The sequence below is a fragment of the Danio aesculapii genome, chromosome 6 (assembly GCF_903798145.1).
Source record: "Danio aesculapii chromosome 6, fDanAes4.1, whole genome shotgun sequence".
Lineage (NCBI taxonomy): Eukaryota > Metazoa > Chordata > Actinopteri > Cypriniformes > Danionidae > Danio > Danio aesculapii.
Window position 1 is genome coordinate 43,443,421 of NC_079440.1, and position 9,651 is coordinate 43,453,071.

Sequence of the window (9,651 nt, forward strand, 5' to 3'; positions counted from 1 at the left end):
GTGATTGTCCAAGAGCTGATATCTGTGCTGGAGCAGATGGAGAGGAATAAGAGTATTTGGGTATTAGGGTTAAGCGATCTCCCTCGCCACTGTGAGCCCACGCAGCTTCTGCACTGTAACAATGATATCAGCACTCTACAGAGACTACTTCTATTGTTTTTGATGGCATTATCTAAACTAGATATCGCTGGAGAATTTGTAATCTGGCTCGCGCTGCCAATGGTGTAAAATAGAAAACGGTTTCATTATATAAACGCTTGTGCTTGTTTTTCAGCTGATGTTGTCCGACAATGCAAATCCAGATGGTTCAGCTGTCGCACCATCTTGCACTAATAACATCCCCCAGTCTGTCCACTTCATTACATCTACAGCAGCGCCATCTGCTGGCCACCACACAAAGCACACGGACAGCCTGCAGTTAGCCAGCCCCAGGGCTTCCGGTCATCTCATTCAAAATCGCTGCATTTAAGATAAGATTTCTTTAAAAAAAAAAAAAAAAAAACAGCGATCTTCACTGCCTGGCTGAGATACGATATACAGTGGATATCAGACCAGACAAGAAGCACTGCATTGAATTCTATATTTCCGGGCCATGTTTTTAAAATATGGAGATTAATTTTACCACAGTATTTTTAATGGAGTTTCTGCGCTAGCATGCTAATGACGGCACCTGCGTTTAAATAGTTTAGCGTCTATTTTTTTCACTTTAACAGCCAAATGGACGTTTAAATCTATTTAACTGATTATACTTGAGTTACATTACAACATCGATGCTGTAAAAGGAACCTTATGAAATTGAAAATAGTCACATTAAGCTTTCACCGGCAGTTCATTATTGGCTGAAAAACACTAGCTGTGCATAGAGCCCATAAGTAATGCCTGAGAGGTAAAACTATACAACTTTATTAGGTAATCCTGCTTGTTAACACAAATATCAAATCACATATCAGTCACGCAGTGCATTTATGTGTGTGAACGTGGTCAAGATCTGCTGAAACAGAGAATCAGGATAGGGATTTTGAGGGATCGTTCACCCAAAAATGGAAATTCTGTCATCAATTACTCATCCTTGTCTTGTTCCAAGTCTTGACTTTTATTGTTCTGTTTAACACTGTAAACATTGACACATAATAGGAAAAACAAATTCTATGGAAGTCAATGGTTACTGGTTTTCAACATTCTTCAAAATATCTTTAATATATTCTTCAAAAAAAAATGTAAAACTGGTTTGGAGCAAGTCAAGTGTTCGTAAATAATAATAATAATAATAATAATTCCCTACATTTATATAGCGCATTTCTGGACACTTAAATCGCTTTTACACATTTTTGGGGGGGAATCTCCTTATCCATCACCAGTGTGCAGCATCCACCTGGATGACGTGATGGCGCCAGACCACACACCAGCTGATTGGTGGAGAGGAGACAATGATGAAGCAATTATGACATGGGGATCAGCAACCTACACTGAAAAAAAATTAATCAAAGATGATTCCTTGGATTTACTAATTATTTTTTACGTTAAGTGTGGTTGTAAACAATTTATTTGGGTTAAATTTAAACAAACAAATTAAGTTTAGTTTTCTTAAATTTAATTTGTTTGTTTAAATTTAACACAAATAAATTGTTTGCAACAGCTTTGCAGACATAATTTTTTTCAGAATAGCTTTCCCATGTGGTCTCCCATCCAGGTATTGACCAGGCGTGGCCCTGCTTAGCTTCAGTGGGTGACCTTGTGAGTTGCAGACAGCTAGATGCCGTAAATGAGAACATTTTTGTTTTGTGTGAACTATCCCTTTAAGTGACCTGCTAACACCACTTCTGGCAGCAACTGAATTTCTGACATTAAACAAGAAATTCAGAAATGGCTGCTCTTCTGAGATTTTCAGATTATGATCAGAGGGAGAAGTGAGCTGCATACCTTTTTAATGGCTAAGGTTGGAGGAGAGTAGAAGGCATCAGAATCACATACTCGGATAGCTCCAAATTCACCAGATCTCAGTACAACAGGGAACCTATAATATGGATGGGAAATTCCAGCCTGATCTCACGAGAAAACGTAAGTATTTTACGTTTTGTCAGTTTAGTGGCTAATTCATACAAATTCAGTTCAGTTCATACAAAATTGTACAATTTTTAAAAAGGAGGCGTGGCACCTAACCCCACCCCTAAACCCAACCATCATTAGAGGATGAGCAAATCGTACTAAATTGTACGAATTAGATTGTTGCAAGTGATGCCAACATGTCAGTATGTGCTAAAATGTCTTCCAGTACTTTCTATACACTATCCAACAGTTATGAACAAGGTTTACCTAATAAAGAATCTGGTGAGTTTATATGTGGCACTATAGCTGTCAGTCAGTCATACCTAATGAATTTGAGAGCTGCATTATATCACAAACTACATTTATACAAATCAGTGGATAACAATTAGAAAACTTTCAGTTATTAAAATAATTTAAGAGCAGGATAACAATTAAATAAAATGGCAGTACATTACAGAATTGAATTAAATCTAAACTACTTTATATATTATTATACACTCTCAGTCTGTGTCCTGCTGCAGTCGAGCCGGTAGTTCATCTAAGCTCTTCAGTATATGCTCTGGAGGAATATCAGCGTGCGTTTGACCGTCTTGTCTATTGAGAAGGTAACCTCGAATACCCAAAGAGCGAGAGGTCAGATAGTCTTTTACATAATGGTCCCCAACATGCACTACACTGGAGGCAGGAACTCCACACTGCTCCAGTGCCTGGCTAAATATGGCAGGGTCTGGTTTAGCCACCCCGGCGTCTTCTGAGGTCACAAGAAATGAGAAGTGAGTGAGAAGACCGCATCCCCTCAGGATCCCTTCCAAACGCCTGTCGAAGTTGGAAACAACACCTTGCTTGAGTCCCAAAGCTGTGCAGGACTTCAGGGTTCCGGTAGAATCTGAAAACACCTGACAGGCAGAGAACATCAGTCATGCTTATTTTAAAGGAGCACGAAACACCAAAACACATTTTTTTTGAGATGTTGACAGTCATATATGTGGCCCACGCTGCTAAAAACACTATTAAGACACATATATTTCACAAAGAAAGTCAAAATTAATTGTTTTTGTGTTATTTTGAGCAAATTTGTTCTTCATGTTTGAAAAGAAATTGTGAAGCTACATCACAGCGATTAGATCCTTGTGTAAATTCCAGTGTGGAGACTGGATGTCTGTACCGGCGGGTAGAACGTTTTGAGTTTTCACAATTCATGAGAAAGACTTGGTTTGAACCAATCAGTGCACTCTCTTGTGAATGAGGTACAACTTCATTAATATGCATGATATATCTTCGAAGACTGTTTTTACCTTTTACAGTGTTCAGACGGCAGAGAGACGCAACGTTGTGTTGCCAACCGTAATTAAAACAAGTGGAAGAATAAGAATAAGAATAAGTTTGTCAGTGTTGCGTTTATAAATGTGCCGCAGCGAAGGTTTTGTTTGAGAGTGCGGCTGGAGTCAAGTGTGGATTACAGTGGTCTGCTAACACGCAACAAAAATATGTTTTTAAGAAATATTTTTTTATCCGAGAGCATTTCGCATCTGGAAATGGTGAAATCTGGATTTGCCACTTACCTTCTTCCAAAAAAAGACACAGTTCCAGTTTGTGTTGATTGTCCTGTCTCTACAGATTTGGTAAGTTTATTTATTTATTTGACATGGACTTCATGTCAATAATAAACATATACACAGCATTATAATTCTTTGCATAAAATTACTGGAGCAAAAGCAAAGGTGACATGATCCAACAAACTAACAATAGACTATTTGTGCAAACACTGCTGTTTTGCTTTTAACCACTTTTTAAGAACACTACTAAAATATTTAGGTTACTTTTAAATTTTAAGCTAACAGGTTAATCATTCCACAGTTTGGCTCCCTTTACAGAGAAGACAGATTGACCAAATGTGGTCTTACACTTTGGCACTAGACAGTCACCATTAGTGTGGTCAGTGTTCTTTGTTCATGTTTATTCAGAGGCTAAGTTAGTTAGTAACGTCAGCAGTACTCTTTCAGTTTTTAAAGACATACCACAGTCAAAATAATTTAGTTACTAAGTTTACAGTATGTTAACATCACTACAATATTATGGACTGAAAGATCCGCTGAAAATGCTGCTCTTCGATTGTAAACATGTAAACACTGCAATCAAACTAATACCGTCGAGTTGGATTTTCGCCGCATTTTGTGACAGGATAGTCTATACACACATGGCTGTCTGATACTATTCTCTGCACCTACCAAGTGCATCTAAGCTACCGAGAAATAGGGAGTTTTTTTTTTCTTTTATATGGCGAGTGGTATCAAAAATTCCATTAAAACAACACTCTTCCAGCAGTTCCTCGCATCCAATATCTCGTTTGTCACAGCTCATTTCTTGCTGTGAGGCGACAGCACTACCTACTGCACTACAGCATCACAATGATTTATTATAATCATGGCAATTAAAATTATATTATAATATAAATAGTATTCATTAGGAAATCAAAAAAGTTCTACTTTAATAATAATAATAATAATGATGATGACGATGATGATTATTTCATATATTGTTTATTTATTTTTTATTTAAAAAAAAAAGTCTTTTATAATTTGGCACATGCAAACCACTGCAGAAATATTCTAACCAACAGGCCCATGTCATATACTGTACAGATACTTAATAAATAACCTAGTATAAATTAAAAGCATTAACGTATGCTATGTTTTTTGTTTTCACAAGCTTTGGAGATGTAAATTCCGCTTTCAAATGATAGGTCACCTATAGCTTTCGTCATGAACAACGGCTGTGTTCAAAATGACAAAAAACTGAACTGTAAAAACACTTTGATAGCAAATTACACCTAAGAGTGATGACTTAAATGTTTTTTTTTTTTATAATTCCAACTTTACATGTTAGAATGTTCTACATGAATAGGGCATAGAATGGATAACTGGGAATAGAACAGAGACAGGAACTGTTTCTAACAAGCCTACAAGTTTGCGACAGTTTGCGAATGTTCATTGGAACAATAGATTTGGGAAATGACAAATAAACGAACTATTTTGTAACAACGTAACTTGCAACTTTAGTTGGCTAACCATGGTTTACACACCCCAGTTTGAGTTTCTTTCTTCAGTTGAACACAAAATGATATAAAGAAGCTGAAATTTTTTACTATGGAAGTCAATGGTTAAAGGTTTTTAGCTTTCTTCAAAATACCTTATTTAGTATTCAGCAGAAGAATGAAACTCATAAATTAATACAACCACTCGAGGCTGAGTAAATTTACATTTTTGGGTGAACAACCCCTTTTAAAATAAACTGAAAATAATCATTGCAAGTTATATAATAATAGCTAAAAACATCTTACCTCCCAGTTTTCTGGTCCACAAAAGTTGTGATAGAGGTTGTTGGCTAGTCTGTCCAGTAGAGCAAGATCATGGACCCCACACTGGCCAAAAGTGTCCCTCACTAGTCCAGTCCACCAGACCTGGCTGTCCATGCCCTGAGCTCGGCCATAGTTTGGCAATAGCTTTGATTTTTGCTTGTAGGCCTGTCTGAAAGCAGTTTCCACCTGAACAGGGGACAGCTGGAGTCCTGCTCGCTGAGCTTCTCTGCAGTACTGCTCTCCAACCGAGCGCCGCACCTTCAGCAGGGTGTCCTTCACATCCCACAGCACCCACCGCACCGGCACACGCATCACCAAACACAGCAAAATATCACACTTTCATAAGAGAAATGGCATACATGACCTGCAGAGGACAAGCGGAGAGTTAAAAACAAACACTAGGGAAACCGAAGGTAAACAGACTGTTAACTTGAAGATAAACTGTCGCTTCTCTCTAGGAGGCGCTTGGTGGCTCAAAATATTATGAAATTCAACATTGCGCTTCTTTAAAATCTCAAGATGTTTTTTGTGGAATTGGGGATTGTTGAACCAATATTATGGAAAGAGTTTGATTCCAATATAAGATACAAGTTCATACCATCAATCTAACGATAGCCAGTAAATCATCTTGACTGTGATTGGGCCGTTCTTAGCAGCGCTGAGAAAAGTAACACATACCACGTTTCTGCTTCGCTCTCTACCGCTCAGAGCTTCTGGGGCACAGAAGTCCCGTCCATTTTGACAGCTCGCTTTATGCTGTAACAACAATCGGGAACTTTCACGCGTCCTTTCATGCGGTCTTGAGTATTGGAACTGAATTTGGCAGCTGACCATGTCGTTACACGAGAACACAAGACCGCTGAAGAATGCATATTGAGAAACAGCCAGTATCTGACTGAACTGAAGAGTGAACCAGTTCAACATTACATATGTCCGTACAGGATTTGATCATGCTATCAAAGGTTCCATATTTGATATAGCTTGAACGATCTATTTCTTTATGGTTTTAAATAAATGTTGAAAGGTTTGTCTCCTGGTTCCTATACAACTAATAATTAAAAATCATAAGAAAAAAAAATCTAAATCTAACAATCAATTAATTTGTCTATAGTTTATTACTTTAGATACCTACACTCTAAAAAACGTTGGGTTATTTATTTAACCCAATGGTTGAGTTAAAAATATTTGGTGCTTTGTTGGGTTATTTTAAACCTTTTATTGGGTTATTTATTTAATAACTCAACCAGTTGGGTTACAATTTTGAAATTTCAACAGTCAACTGATTGATCTGACACAGAACCGCTGTATTAATATGCGTACGTGATGTTGCTCTTGCGTTATAAAGTTTATGCAAGCTCTAATGCAGTAATATTGTTATTTTTTTAATCAAATTGCCTCCTCGTGTCGTGTTTTTTTATATCTGTTTCACTTGGACTCGTAATTATTGATGATACAAGCGTGCGCGCTTCATAGCCGATCTATATGCGGATAAAAACGCTTTCTCTACCTCCGTGTTCATCTCTACACTACTTTTGGAGGAAATGATACACGTATTTGAGATATTCCGCAGTATTTCTCGTCTTTAGGACCCAGCAGAGACATCTAACCGGAGTCGCGTCCAGTCTTGTTGAAGGTATGTTATGTTGTCTAAAAACACTGTCCTTTCGCTAGGAAACTATATTGTAACAATTAAATACTAATATAGACACATATATGTGCTACATTTTGTTCAGGAAGTTGCTAGTTTTCCCAAGAAGTACGGAATCTGAGCATTATATTATTATTGGTTATTATTCGCCGCTAGAGGGCGCTGAATGGATCGCAACGTGAGAAAGTTATCCTGGACGAGCAGAGCAGAAGCTTGCTACATCGTCTTTTATCAGAAGAGGATTCATGATCCATTTCAAGGTACTTGATTATTATCTATTGAAAGTGAAATGTTATTATTACTGTTTGTGTGTACTATATTGAAGGCCCTGAAAATTACATTTTCCCTTCATCTTATACTAACCTACAGGGATGAAACCACAACCCTGATAATGTTAGATGCTAATATTAATGTTTAATCGGTTATATATGTCATACAGCAATTAAATATAAGCTTAAAAAATTATACATATAAGAATTGTAACATCTGCTAGCTTTGTATAATAATAGTAGTAATATATGCTAATAAACAATAATACAAAGCCCTTAAACATACACTGTCCTTGCCCAGTTTTCAATTCAGGTGATGCTGTGACCACTCAACTGATAAATGTTGTCTGTCAGCTCATGTTAATTTGTGGTTAATTTTATTTTTTGTTTGTTTGTTCATTGTAGGTTGCTCTGGACCGAGCGAGCTTTAATCCTCGATAATCTTGTTGAGAAAGGTGAGAAAACAACAGCTCTGTATTTTGTAATATTTACATGATGTAAAAATGCACCAATACACACACTTAAGCAGTATCATATACTGTAAAGGTGTCTTTACATCACCATATGTCTTAAAATCAAATTATACATTTGTAATTCTTCTGTAAATGCATTTATACTTCTCTGAACAGCACTGGTAGTGTGTACAGACACAAATGCCTCTTTCAAAAGCGTTTCTGTGCCTTATTTCAGTGTGAATTTGGTATTAGACTGTATCAGGCATGAAACCACAGGTAATTACAGATGACTGATTTAGAGTCTAAGCACAGTTTAGAAATTTCAGAACTCCACTCCTGGAACATTTGACCAAATTGAGATATTACAGACATTAACCTATTTATATTAATTATTGCGTTATGACTGTTATTTCAGTAGAAATCTGTGATCAAGAGTTTGACTCTTTTGCAAGTTTCTGAGCATGAGAATTAAGCACACTGATGAACATCAGTGCACAATTGACCATGTAAAATGGACCTTATTTGCCCACCAAATTTGCAAATGTGATGTACCTTAAGAACTCACATAAAAGACTAATTCTGCAGCTAAAAGTGCACATTTTTATAGTTTTTTTTTTCTCTTTATCTGTTTAAGGTACCCCGGGAGATGACCACTTCCAGCCTTCCAGTTGTCTTTTCTCCATTGCTAAACTGGGTAAATACATGATTTTTGTTGTTATTTGGTCCGGCATACATTTGCAAATTAAAAATTTAAAAATTAAAATTTCTGTTTTAAGGTTGGAGCGAACATCATTTAGTATATGGAGAAGTAGGTAACTAAACCATTCTTGGTGTGAAATTCCACAGCATTTTTTCCTCTGTTGAAGTCAGTGGGGACTATCAAGTTTTTGATTTGCTTTGTCTTTTAAGTTATCATTTGTGGTCAGCAGAAATAAAATAAATAAATCAACAACTTGAGGGTGAGTAAATGAGAAATACACCCAAAAATCGTTGAAACACCCTCATTCAGCAGCAGAGGCGAATCCATCATGTCCTGGAGCTGGGTCAGTTGGCATTGCTGTGTGAAGTTTGCATGTCCCTCACAGTCCAAACGCATGCAGTATAGGTAAATCTAATAAACTAAATTGGCCGTAGTATATGGGTGTTTCCCTGATTTTTGGGTGTATTCATCATTTACTCACCCTCAAGTTGTTGATTTATTTTTTTTTATTTATTTTTTATTTATTTCTGCTGACCAAAAAGGATAACTTTAAAGGACAAAGCAAATGAAAAACTTAATAGTCCCCACTGACTTCAACAGAAGACAAAAACGCTTTGGAATTTCACTGTGGATCAAGAATGGTTTAGTTACCTATATTGTTTAAAATATCATGTTTTGTGTTCATCTGAGGAGAGATTTAGAACAAGGGGAGGGTGAATTACAGATGACAGAATTTCCATTTTTGTGTAAAATATCCCTTTAATAAATCCAGTGTACTGTTTGCATGGCATGACTTTAAGTGCTGTTTTTGTTTATTTATTTTTAAATTGCTCAGGACAGGTATTTTATACCCACACACCAAAGAAACTTTTTGAAGTTTGGGGAGATGCATTACTGCGGACCCTCTCGTATTGCAAAAAAAGAAGAGCCTTGGATCAACCAGTTCAAGCAGACATTTCATCTGGTGAGACAATCCTGCATAACAGCTCTGTTTTAATCCCAATTTATAGCATTTCACCTTTGATATGAGGGTCTTGTTTTGAGTTTAATTGTGTTTTTTTCTGTTTGATATAAAGACAGCCTTGGAGATCCCACTTTGGAGATGTCGCTTTAACAACTCAGCCAGCTATCATTTCTTCACTGCCATACAGATTGTGCAGCAAGATGGTTCGGCC

At 36.8% G+C, this 9,651-nt stretch overlaps 1 protein-coding gene across 1 annotated transcript; it reads right to left on the reverse strand.

The window, feature by feature from the left end:
- Positions 1-1,607: 1,607 nt before the first annotated feature.
- Positions 1,608-6,313, reverse strand: hdhd3 (haloacid dehalogenase-like hydrolase domain containing 3). Its single transcript, XM_056459123.1, has 3 exons — positions 6,083-6,313; positions 5,387-5,768; positions 1,608-2,942 (listed from the first exon to the last, which is right to left on the reverse strand). Exons 2-3 carry the CDS (start codon positions 5,714-5,716, stop codon positions 2,547-2,549), a joined length of 726 nt encoding a protein of 241 aa, XP_056315098.1. The 5' UTR covers positions 5,717-5,768; positions 6,083-6,313; the 3' UTR covers positions 1,608-2,546.
- Between the last annotated feature and the right edge of the window lie 3,338 nt (positions 6,314-9,651).